This window comes from Crocodylus siamensis, chromosome 5 (genome assembly GCF_052110815.1).
Source record: "Crocodylus siamensis isolate JL-2025a chromosome 5, ASM5211081v1, whole genome shotgun sequence".
Lineage (NCBI taxonomy): Eukaryota > Metazoa > Chordata > Crocodylia > Crocodylidae > Crocodylus > Crocodylus siamensis.
Window position 1 is genome coordinate 49,901,454 of NC_143399.1, and position 12,833 is coordinate 49,914,286.

At 38.6% G+C, this 12,833-nt stretch overlaps 1 protein-coding gene across 6 annotated transcripts in view; it reads left to right on the forward strand.

Annotated features, from left to right (window-relative positions):
• RALGPS2 (Ral GEF with PH domain and SH3 binding motif 2) overlaps nucleotides 1-10,969 on the forward strand; it is a 238,615-nt gene extending 227,646 nt beyond the window's left edge. For all 6 annotated transcript variants that reach the window (XM_090047437.1, XM_090047440.1, XM_090047439.1 and 3 more), the window contains one exon: nucleotides 4,470-10,969. In XM_090047437.1, coding sequence (XP_089903563.1) covers nucleotides 4,470-4,499 — 30 coding nt within the window. In that variant the 3' untranslated portion in view covers nucleotides 4,500-10,969. The remainder of the gene's footprint in view (nucleotides 1-4,469) is intronic.
• The last annotated feature ends 1,864 nt before the right edge of the window (nucleotides 10,970-12,833 follow it).

Below are 12,833 nucleotides of genomic sequence, written 5' to 3' on the forward strand. Positions count from 1 at the left end.
AAAGCAAAGACAAAGCTTAAAAAGGGGGAGAAAGGACCTCTATTCATTCCATCCCACAATAAATCTATACATATCCTTAGGTCTGGGGAAAAAAAAATACTGCCTCCTTGGCCCACCATTTTGCTCTCCCTTATTACTCTTCCTTGTCTACATGCGTTCATTAATTTCATTATGTAAAACGGTAGTGAGTTTTTTGCCTGGCCTTGCACTGTTGTCCTTAAATGGACAGAAAAGGAAACATTGAGTTGTTTCCAAATCTTTGCCCAGGCTTACTCTCAGAAGTGGGAGTGAAGAGTCTCTACTGAGTTTGTGGTGTAAGGAGGCCTGCAGTAGCTCCAAAGCAACATCTTTTCGTCTTGGTTACAGGAATCCTAAAATTGTCAGACATTTTTTGCCTAGAGAAGTAGCAGCAGAGACGAACATTTGCAAAGAGATAATGTCTGCCAAACAGAGCTCTCTCAGGCACCCCCCTAAAGAAAACTCTAAATGAATAGCAGGGCTTAGAAACGCCACGTGTGAAACACTTTCCTAAAAATGTACAACTCCTAAACTATTCAGCTTCCCTAAAGAAATCTTTAAGTCTTACTAATGTAACTTGCTGTATGATTCCCAGTTCACAAGATAATTCAGCGTAGCTCTTCATAGACATTCAGGGTCCTTGCAGCATAACTATCCATAATGTGTCTAATAATGCATGAGGCTTTAAACAGAAGAAAAGGGTCTGATGTACACAAATACTAAGTAATGAAGATCAAATTGAATGGTACTAAAATGAATAAAAAGGAGCCTTTTAGCTTGCCTTGCCCTTCATCATTTTGAATACTGACCAGTAAAAACTTCTTCTTTGCTAGCTTTCAGGTACAAACACCCTTCTTCAGGCAGAGGAAATGTCTGTTGCTGTTGTGTGTTCTTCCTAGAGTACACAAGTGCAGACCCAAGAATCCAGGGAGATTCAGGAAGAGCACACAACTGCAGACGTTTCCTCTGTTTATACCTGAAAGTTTGCAAAGAAGAATTTTTCCAGCTATTGCAGTTGGTCTAATAAAGGATATCAGATTTACCCAAAGTACCTTGTCTGCCTAGTTCTTTAGTCTAACACTGCTACAGCCAACACCTAGAAAACGCTTGTTGTTTTCTGGAATCAACCCTACAGATACTGAGGTGGTTAGTTGTGTTCATCTGAAGTCAAGCAGGAGGTAGGAGAGTGTGGCATACTACAGATTAACTAGTTCAGAGAGGTCTGAGCTTTCATTGGCAACAGCCTACTTGGTCGGGTGCTAGGAATGGTCTGTTCTTCGCATCTGACAAAGTAGGCTGTTGCCTATGAAAGCTCAGGCCTCTCTAAACCAGTTAGACTACCATGCCATACTATCCTACCTCTTGCTTGACTTCAGACTAATAGGCTGTTGCTTATGAAAACTTGTCTTTCTGAACCAATTAGTCTTGAACATGCAATGCTGCCTTATCTTTTTGCCTAAAGATTGTGTGAGGGCCACCTCAAACAGGCCCTAGCCATGTTTGGCAGTTTCAATGTTGAGAGACATTTCTTTTTCCAAAGACCTGTTATATGAAGATTAGATTCACCAGAAGTCCTCAATTTAATTCCAGTCACCATGGAGTATAAAGCTTATAAATGTATAATATAAAGCCTGCTGAGAAAGTTAAGCAGTCTTCTTTCTTTAGCTTGGGAAAGAAATGGGAGAAGATGATGATACACAAGGTAAAAATGTTGATCTTCTTTCAGCAATTCAGTTTTGTCAGGAGAGCTTGGCAAAAGACTGGAGACTGACACTAACTTACTGACATTGTTCGTAATCAGTGCGAGTCAAGTCATGTCTGTCTCAAAGCCTGCATGAATGCTGGTGGGGGGTTGTTTTTTTGGAGGGGAGTGGTCTCTTGTTTTGTTGTTTTTGTGTTTTGATCAACTGTTGACTTCCTGCCCTTTGGGCAGGGGGCTAGACCTGATGATCTCACAAGGTCCCTTCCAGCCCTAATGTTTACGAAATGTGTGAAGTAGTAGAGATCTTTCCTGTTACTGCTTTTTAGGCTTCAGTTCTTTGGCTTCCCTTGAGAGAGACTAGGTCTTGGCATCCAGCAGTATGCTGCATCTCTTACTGCCATTGGAGATGGCATTTTAGGACCACATGAGGGTTTTCTGATGCCCTAAATTAGTCAAGATTATTTATCCTTCTGGTTCTGCTGGATCTGATAGCAGCAAGGGCCAGCATATTCTTTGCCTGTACTTTATCTCATGGTCCTCCTGACTAATGGAGCCCTTCTAAACTGTGGTCTGCCAACTTTCACCAGCTTTCTTCCCTACACTGGTCATTGTAGAGTTCAGTTAGTTTTCTTATTCAACAAAGCTTCTTGCAGATGTTAGAAAAACCAAAAACCACACTTTAATGAAAGAAGCAGTGCATTACTTGGACCCGGCTCTAGCATCTGTATAGATCCTATCAACTGTTAGCTAAAAGTGCCCAAAAAGCCCCACTAAAGTGCCCAACCTATACAGAAGTCACGTGAGCCAGGTCCAGTTAACATGCTGTCTCTTCTGGAAGTGCACCGAGTTTAAAGTGCCACATGTTAAAAAAAAAAAATCTGCAAGCAGCCCAAAATTAGGAAGAGGGATGGAGAGGAAGATGTAAAAGACTAACCAAATCTTGACCACTTTTTGCCTCTGAGGGGATTATACCATAGGAGGGTAAGCTCTTTATGACTACAGAACTGGAAACAACACCTCAAATCATACCTTTTCCAGATGAATCTGAGCTCTTCATCAGTTGATTCTTTTTCCATGAGTTACCAAGAAATCTTGTAAAAGCCTTGTGGATAGACTTTATTGTTACCCCCAAGAACAATTCCAGAGATCTTTAGCATTTTGTAGGCCACGTACCTGAGATTGGGGTCATCTCTTTATTTAAGGCAGTAATTTGACAAGGGGTGGGCAAGTGGGGCACCAGTCCACAGCACCAACCTAAAAGGGGGTGCTGAAATGGAGGCCCTCCAGAGAATCTTTGATGTGATAGTAGCAACTTCACACTTCGGCAGTAGGAGCCCAGCAGTTGCAACTCAGCACCAGCAGCTGTAGGAGCTGGATGTGGGTCACCACAGCAGCAGCTTTGGGGCTTTGTGTCCTTAGAGCAGGTGAGACGGACCACTCCCCTGTCCTCACACTCCAGCAATTAGCACCCTTCCTTCCTTCGTGCCCCTCTCCCCCTGCACACCTTCAGTGTCTGAGTTAGGCAGGGTTTGCTTATGGCACAAAACCCTCTGTTTCTCCATTTAAGGGTAGCCATGGACTAATAAAAGGGTCTTTGATTCTCCCAATACTGAAGTTTTAATGCCATTTGTTTGTCTGAATATTTTTACTTGCCTCATGCTGGGCTCTCAAGCTGTATGTCCAGCTGATGAAAATTGTCATAGACTTGAATATTCTACACACATAGCAATGGATAAAGTTAATAAATAGCTGGATCTTTGGGGGAGTGAAACAGATTTTTTATCTCAAGCATTGCTGAGAAAATACAACTTCCTCAGATGGAACAAGCTGCTGACTTTTAGCTTTGTTCTTGGAGATATAGTGACCTTTCCTTTGTCTTTGTAAGAGCAGCACCCTCTTGCACTTCCATTTTTCTAACCTTTAGAGCAGTGGTTCTCAACCTTTTTTTGTACCAGAACCCATTTGTAAACATCAATGACCAGTCCTGACTCGCTGGCCCCTGGTGGCTGGGGTGGGAATGGAGAGGTGGGTGTGAGGAGCCCCAAGCAGCCCCTTACAGGCTGGACATCTGCCAGCTTGCAAGGGAAAACCAGAGTTTTCCACATTTTTCTCCTTTAAAGGAGAATCTGTTTTTTAAGTTTGTTCGCGACCCTTTCATAGTCTTGTGACTCACTATTGGGTTGCGACCCACGGTTGAGAAAAGCTGCTTTAGAGGACAGTGTTAAATGCTGCTCGGTGGTTCTTCCTTGTCAGTTTTTGGGAATGCTTCTGCAAGGTTAAGAGTTTGATACTTCTTGATTATGACAAGACTTGGCCCCATCCTGACTTCTGTTTACTGTGAATTCAATGAGTTGGGACGCCTATCTGTAAGAGTCCTTTCTCCATCTTCATTTGTTTTTGACTCTGGATTTTTGTCAGGTTTTTTTTTAAAAAAAGTTACACTCACAGTTGTAGCCAAAATGTATTATGTCACAATTTATACTGGCAGAACAGGGATTAGGGCCAAATCATAGTATACTAAGTTTATAAACAATGCTTTATTTCGCTGTCTGCCATTCTCTATACAGGTTTGTTTTTTCCTAGGTTTAGATAATCTTGTACTGTTTGATTTGGTTATGAGTTGTTCTGTAGAGCAGCATGTTTTCCCTTTGCAAAGGGGGAGCTAAACTATGCATTTAAGCAAAGAGATGGAATGTGGAAAGTTAATTCCCAAACTAAAATCAGCTGTTCCTTTTGTTCTTATTTTCAGGTTCCTGCCAACTTGATGACTTTTGAGTAAAAGGCTAATTCAGAATGTGAAAGAACAATTAGAACTTTCTCATCATTTGGAAGTGAGGTCCTGATGAAAGTATGCCAGCTATAGATTAACTGTGCCAGATCAGAGTCTATGGGCTCAAATCTTTTAACTCTGGATAATGGAACAAACAGCACTAACAGTTTGGGGTATGAAATCCCCTGTCGAAAAGAATGGAATTGCAACATGAATTGCCATGGACCATGCTTCTTAATATTCTCTAAACTGACCTGTGGAAACCACTGCCTTAAAGAGTGAAAGGAAAATCAACATGAAACACCAAATAGTGTGTGTGAAACTTCTGGCGGTGCTGTGCTTGGATTAAATAGATTGTAGCTAGTTTGAATTTATTTTAACTTTATACTAATTTTGGAAATAATTCACCTTTTTAGGTATTCTTTAAAAAATAATACCACATTTAAGGGTTGCATCAAAAGCTGGATTTGAACTGGGGATCTAGAGGTACTTAGACATTCTAAGGATGCTGTTTAGACTATACTGGCAGCCCTAAATTGGAGTTTCTTGGGTTCAGTTCACCTGGAGCACCATTAATTGTCTCATACCTAGGGTATAAGAACCATAACAAATGCAGGTTTTAAAAACGGCTGTAAACTTGCAAACCTTAGTACTGTATAGGGAAACTTTTATTTCCTGCAAGTGGCACAAAGGCCAAGTGCTTATGCACCATAGTTTTGGGATTTTGTAAGTAAAATCCTTATATGTGGTATTCTAATTCCTGTTTTAAGTATAGTCCGTGGTGGGGTTTTTGTTTGCTTTTCCAATTCGTTTCAGGGGGTTTTGTGCGGCAACTGGGAATAGGTATTGGGTCAGAACTGAATGTTTCCTTTCCTTTCTGTTTCTATCCCTTATGCTTCTGCAGTAGTCACTCTTACTTGTGATGGTTCCACAACACAACAGACACTTAATTTAGTTCACAGGAGTCATCTTATTTTCCTGGAGGTCCATGTGCCTCTTTATCAGGTACAGGTAGAGAATGTCCGACCCCTCCTCCCACCCCTCCACCCCCCAAAAAAACCCACCACTCTGTCAATATAAGGCTTTTCATGGGATCATTTAAGAAACTTCATTGTTACAATATTTGAGTCACTATGCCAGCTTCCATACTCATTTTAAATTACTGGTTTAATGAACTGTATTGTTCAATATATAGATGAACCTGAATTGTATTACTAATATGTTGGCCTAAGCAAGTTCTAGCCTATTTTGTTTTGAAGAATGAACCTCTTCTGATCTTTAGAAAAGGTCATAAAACAATAATAATTTGATTATTACAGAGAGGAATTCAATCTAGGAAATAAAAGTAGTATGGACTGGATTATCAAAACTTCCTTTGTTGCAAAATGTACTCCCCAAAAACAGTTAAGATCACAAATAGGAGCCACATTCCGGGTACAGGATGTCTTCATTAAATTTAGTTACTTATTTTGGTTCCTTCATAGTCACTTCATTGTAGTTTCATTTATGCAAAGTTTTATTTAATCTTCAGAAAATTAATCTTTATAAATAAGGAAGTAATTCCAGTTTTGCCCAAAATAACTTGAACCAGGATTAAAAATGCATTAAAAAGTTCAGATATTCCATTGACATTCTGATTCAGTAGCAGTAAATAAGCTTACAAATGCAACCATAGACTTCTTTTAGAACTCTCCATCAGTTTATAGTAAGAAGTTATCTGAAACCCAGTAAAGACTTAAAGTGTTATTATTCAGTTTTAAAATGCACACTTAATTTACTAAATCAGGGGGATACATTAATGTTCCCAGTATCAGTTTCATGTTTTTGTTAGCAAATCATTAGTTTGTGATTTTTAAGGCCGAGGATGAGGTCGCTGGCCCTATTGAGAAACAAAACTCACAGACAGAGGATCTTCCTGTGCAGGTCAGAGTGGGGTAAGGAAAAGAGTTAGGGTCTCTTTCTGAGTGTTACATTGTGAAATCTGCTCATGCTATAAAGAATTTATGCAGATGCATAATTCTGTCCTCTTATGGTACAGTTAAAAGCACCCTTTGAATTAATGTCCCCTCACAAATCCTTTTTTTTTGTGGAGAGTGAACAATCAGTTCTGATCCTGAAGTGGTGTGTTTTAGAAAGGGAGCTTGTTTGTGCTGAATCACTCTTTACACATCTCCCAAGTTAACCCATGTTGGGTGTTTAGTAACACATCTTCATAGTCAGCAGTATTACTGTAATAGAGTTTGCACAACTTTAGATTTTGTTTTTCATTTTTTATATTACTTGATGTGTTTCTTCTCAAAGTAAGTGTTTTTAACAAAATGTGTGTACTTTTTTTTTAAGCATTGTGGATGGAAAACCTGTGGATTTTGAATTTTTTAATAAGCTAATGTAGATGCATTGCAGACTAACTGTATTTGTTTTATTGATGAGCAGAAACATGCAACTGAGAGCCACAATCTAACATCACACAGTTTTGCTAAAGATGTAGTCAGGTCTGAAGGTATTATTTTTATTGTTTGCATGTTTCCAGCTGTTTCATGGTTTTATGGGATGAGAATGCGGAGGAAAGCAATGCTGAGTCATAATCAGTAGTAATCACTTGGCAGACTTGCTGCCCTTAGCCTACATAATTGTCATCCTTCTATTTCCAGTTTCAGAATTTTCATGGGAGAGCTGTTGCAGAAAAAGCTTACAAAATATTTAGCAAGAATAAGAAATGTGATGAAACTGAAAGCACTATAGATATTTTTTTTATTACCAACAGTTTGATACCCCAATCTATTTCATCTTATATTAGCCAAATACTACTTTAGGGTGATGCAACCAATGATATGTTACATCTTTTAAGGTAGATGTTTGTCAGGGAAAAGTTGTGACTTTTTTCCTTGCCAGTAAAACTGCCCCTATAATCTTAAATAGAATTAGATAAATCAGCTGTGAAAGATGACAGTAATATACCTTACTGGAGAGAAGAGAATAATATATTAGCCAGCAGGCTGTTTCATTTTGGTGTACCATCCAATATTATGGGATCTAGTTTTTTTCTTACTTTCAGTAACTGTTAAAACTTCTCAGGTCACATTTAGCACTTTATTTCATCATACCCACATTTTTCAATTAAAATTTCATGAATGCTAGTTTAAATGAAAGAAGCAGAATTTGTGTAATTTACATAATTAGCTGGTGCAGATGCAATAGAAGTGCATTAAATATATCTTTTGCTATAATGTTTTGAAGGCTGACTGTTAACTTAGCATTACTTTCTAACTTGGTGCTTTACAACTTCAGTTGGCTTAATCAAATATTGATTTCATTGCAATGTTGTTAAAGAACAAAAATTAGTCACAATTTATTTTATAAAGAGGGATCTATGCAGTTTGTGTTAATCTAGGTAATCTTTTCAGGCCTGTTTTTTCATTTTACAAACCAGTCTTATGAAAAATGCTATAGAAATATTGTCCCATGGTTGTTGGGTTCAGTGCAAGTCATAATTTTAATACTCAGCTTTGATTCTGTCCTTACGAGGAACTTTTCAAATATTCTATAGAGCAGGGACCGCTAGTGTAACATGAGGGGTGCAAGTGAAGCACTAGGAGCAGCAGCCCCACATTGCTGTTATATCAGTAGTTGGGTGCACAGACATTACACTGATGTTGTAGCAGCAACAACTGGGGGGGACGGGCAGTGTGGTGCAGTGCAGTGGCAACAGGAGTTAGCATGGGGCTTTTTTGTGTCCCTAGAGCAGGTAAGACTCCTGCTGCCCCTGCTCTTAGTACTTCTTCCCCTTCAGTGCTCAAGGGCACATTCTCTCCCCAGTTCTCCAGCAGATTTTCCCAGGTTACAAAGCCTTCTAGTTACACCTCTGGTGGGACTACAGAAAAAATTTGAAATGCAGAAAGTGTGGCCTGTAACTCAGCTGTTTTAAGTGTAGGTTGCAGTCCTGGCAAGGCAGCTCCATACGTCACCTAATTCTGCCTTTTGTGTTAGTGTCTCATGTTGCTTTTTACAGAATCGGTCATTTATTAACTTTCCATCTCAGCTCAGCTGCATCATAAAAGAATTTTTACCAATGGTAGTACAGATAGTGGAACATTTGCACACAATTACTGTTTTGTGTCTTTTTGTTAATTTTATTACCTAAAAAAGGATTATATCATTTTCTATTTGTTCACTGAAGCCAATTTTAGCTAACATTTGTTTTCCTGCCACATCTTAAGTACTTATACTTGCAGTTGGGCTTTTTGAAGACTGTCGTCATCTTCTGTTATTGAGACCCAGCAATGTCATTGTCAGTCACCATGCTTTCCCTTATAAGAGCAGTAATCACGGGGCACTTGGAGAGTTTGGGTCTCTAGTGATAAAAGGCAAATTGGGCTGTACTTTTTCTGGAACTTTAGCAAATATGTTCTAAATCAGGGTAAATCATAGTGATGTTTTTCTGGCTCTGTCAGTGGCATTTTTCTTCATCCTCCATCTTTTGTATTTTCACTCACAAGCATTGGTAATCCTAATCTTTTTCACAGTCATCTTAGTATACTGCCTGCTCTGAGCTTCAAGACACTAGAACTGGTACTAAATTACATCATTGAGTTGTTTATGCTCCCTACAAGTTCAACTTTTAAACATTTTGTTATTATTTAAGTATTCTCTTTCTGTCCTTCCCCTCTTCCCCCATCCTATCCCCTTTCCCCTAAAAATGGCTTGTGTCAAAGGTGGACAGATTAACATTAGAGAGGGCTGTAATTAAAACAGTCTGTATAAATGAACACTGAACTTAAGGTAACACTTTGGCCATCATCCCAACTTTGAATATGTGCAGAAATGGGGAAAGACTTTGGTCAGTGCCTTATTATCAGTTTGAGACCAATTCTGTTATTCTAGAGCTGAGCTTCTAATAACAGCTGCTGGACCTAATGACTATTTCCCTGGATTCAGAAGTTTGTTACCCCCTTCCTCACTGTTGTTACATCCTCTGCAGAAGAACTTACTGATTTTGGCCAGTTTTAGAATACTAGCTATAATCATTTTGGTAGGTTTTTCTCATTATAGTCGTTTTTAGTTGACTGCAGCCACATTTGACATAGTCTTTAGAGCTTTTCTCAGAAATATCTAAGTTAACTTGTAACAAGTTTTTTTTGAGAGACAAAAAATACAAAGTGTCCCCTAAATAGCCTTAAGAAGAAGAAAAGTTACAAAAATAAATAAAAGGTACTTTAGGTCATGTCTAGAGTTTATGAACTTAGTTCCATAGGCTAACATAAGATTTTTTGTCTGTCTTTATACTATTTTAAAAACTATAGTGCACAAAATAAAAGGATTATACTTGGCAAGCTTTTTGTTCATTTAAAATTAATATTTAAGGGGAAAAAAACTGAATAAACTCTATCTTGCTCCTTTTCTTGAAATCATTTAAACTAACATTGCTAAGGTTGTGTTTGTAGTTCTCGTGTTGTATCATTTAGTGAGAAACTTCACTAAAACCATATGCAAGCTATTTAGTTTTGCTTGCAAAGGTTTTGAAGATCTGAAATGTACAACATTGGAAGGAGAAATTTAAATTAACAATAGGTTGTTTCTGAGCAAAAAAAGAAGTTCATTTTATTTTCCTTTAAGGCATCATTATAGAAAGCACAGCTTATCTACATCAAAATGTTTGTAACTGTGGACATTTGAGAGGGAAAGTCTAACTTAGACCAAACATGATCAAACACAAAAGATTCTTCAAGCAATTGAAAGGAGTTAGACCAGAGCAGAGAAAGTTAAAGTCCAGCTGTTACAGAGCAGGTTTAGAACTTTTTTTCAAAGCACATTACTAAAAAAAAATGTACCAGAATGAAATGACTTCTGCAAATCAGAAGCCTATGGCTGCTTGTTTGAACTTGCTCTTGATTGCCTATGAACAACAAAAACATTCAATTTTTTTTCCATACAGTTTGCTAATATAATATTGTTCTTCATGGGAAAGGGCGTGACCTTCAAATGATTCCAAAAGAAATTTCTTACCATTCCAGAACTGCTCACAAATATGGTCCAAAACCAGTATAAACTGATGAGTAAAATGGGGAAAGAAATGGGGCATTAGGGTATGCTTGTTTACAGAGCCCTTTGACTCCTCATGCCCTGAGATCTGCCCATATGTGTATTACTGCAGGGCAGTGTGAGGGACACAGGAAAATACTAAAAGCTATAATAGTTCCATAAAAACCAGTCATCTTTGGGGTAGAAATCAAGCTTATAAAGTAAACACAAGCCATTTTTAATGTTTTTCCCTGTTGAATTGAGGCAATACAGTTATAAGGTGATTGCACTATGACCTCTTTTGAGTGATGTGCAGTTTGACTGTCCTAGAGCCTCCTTTTCTTCTACTTTTTTAATACTTCAGTGTGTGCGCGTATGAAATTGTGTGTTTGCGGTAGTTTAAAGAGTTTAAGTACAGATTTCAGAAATCTTTCCTACTGAAATAAATGATTTAAAATATGGATTGTGTCTGAACTTTTACTTTACATAATTGTGTTGTTTTACTGCAGCCAAACTCACGAGAATGAAGTTTGGCTCTTTCTGAACATACTGATGCTTGCAATCAGCTGGAATTTGTTTATTATAAATTCTTTTCAATGGACCTGTGGAACACAGCATGGAAAATGGCAGTGCCAATAAATACGAAAATTAAAACAATAGATAGACTAACAGGGAAAGACAGTTCACTAAAAGTGAGCTTCAGTTGTTTTTATTTATACAGGTCATTCTATCAACTGGTATTGAACGGGGGCTCTCCTTCCCTTCCTCCACCACGGTATTTTCATATACGTTGTCAGTTTCATCTGATTTTTCCTCTTAATCCATTGCAAACGGAAAGGCATCAGTAAACTTGTTTCATTAATAAGTAACTCCAAAGATGGTAACTTCAATGTGAGACATGAATGTGGGTAATATGGCGAGTGCTACTTTATTAGGCATGGCACATCAATTTTCTATGCCTTTTATTATGACTTAAACCTCACTGGAACAAGACCATACAGCTCTTGGTGTGAAATGATGTGGATTATTGCTTGTCAGGTTGTGAACCTAGGACCCCTTCTACTGCATTTCCTTGATGGAATAATTTATTCTAGACTGAATGCATTTTAAAAAAAAAAAAGGTAGAGCAGACTTTACTCTTCATTATTTCCAAATTATAGAACTTTATGACCTTCCTAAGTGTTTAATTCCATACCAAGTAATATGGAATTAATTTGTCATCTGTTTTTTCTTCCTTCTTTTCCACGCCTTTTTTGTTTCTCATAAACTCCTCACTAGTTCTCAGCACAACAGTTTCTGGTGTACAGATTTTCTGACTGCCTTCTCTTCCAAAACACACATGGATTCTGTGCTTGCAGACAGTCCATGATGTGGCTAGTGGATCTGGAAGATGAGTCATGTTGATGTAAGATGAGGCTGGTTCTTGTTTTGTGTGTGTGTGTTCTCAGTAACTTTTAGAGATTTTGTTTAAAACCCAACTGCCTCTCTCCTCAATTGTTTCCAAATCTGGGTTCCATTCCTAGGTGGTCATCTATATGTTCGTGGCTCCTACTCTGTCCTCATCCTTCTTCTTTTAAGTACTGTGTTTTGGAACCACACACCCTGTGACATCCTCCCTAATTACCTGACACAGGTGACTGAGGTTTATGTATTTTACAAACTTTTTTCCTTAAATGAAAGAACATCTTAGTAGGGCTCCAAATGTAATTTCATTATCTGTTGGACTCCCTGTTCCAGCACAGACCTTGGTATGATGAGAGGTAAAGTTATAACATGGGAAAATCAAAACTGCTTGACACATGGAGGACTTAGTTTTGGGAAGCCCAGGAAGAATGCACATTCCTTTCTGCCTTCATTGTAAAAAGAAATGAATCTTTGCCTTTTCATAAAAATCCAACCTTAATATACATGAGTGATGCTCAACCTTCTGCCCATTTAGCTGTATCATCTGGCCCATGAAGCTCCCCACAGGTCTGGAAATTTGGCAGGGGGAGAGCAGTGGCAACATTGAATTACCCCAGCTTCCAGACCCATGAAACATACAGAGCTGTCCATTGTAGAGATCTAAACATAGCAAACAGCATGCTGTGTATTAAGTCTGTGTGAAGTGGCTAGTATTTGCTTCGGATTCAGCCAGTCCGGGGGGACATAGATTCAATTCAGTGATTGGAATCGCTGTCCCGATTAGATTCAGCGGAATCTCTGTTTCGGAGATCAGACTCCAATCAGGCTCATCCCCCGCCCATCTCCCAGCCTGGCAATAGCTGCCCTGCTCGCCCCAGCTCCTGGCATTTGATTTTCATAGATTTCATAGACATTAGGGCT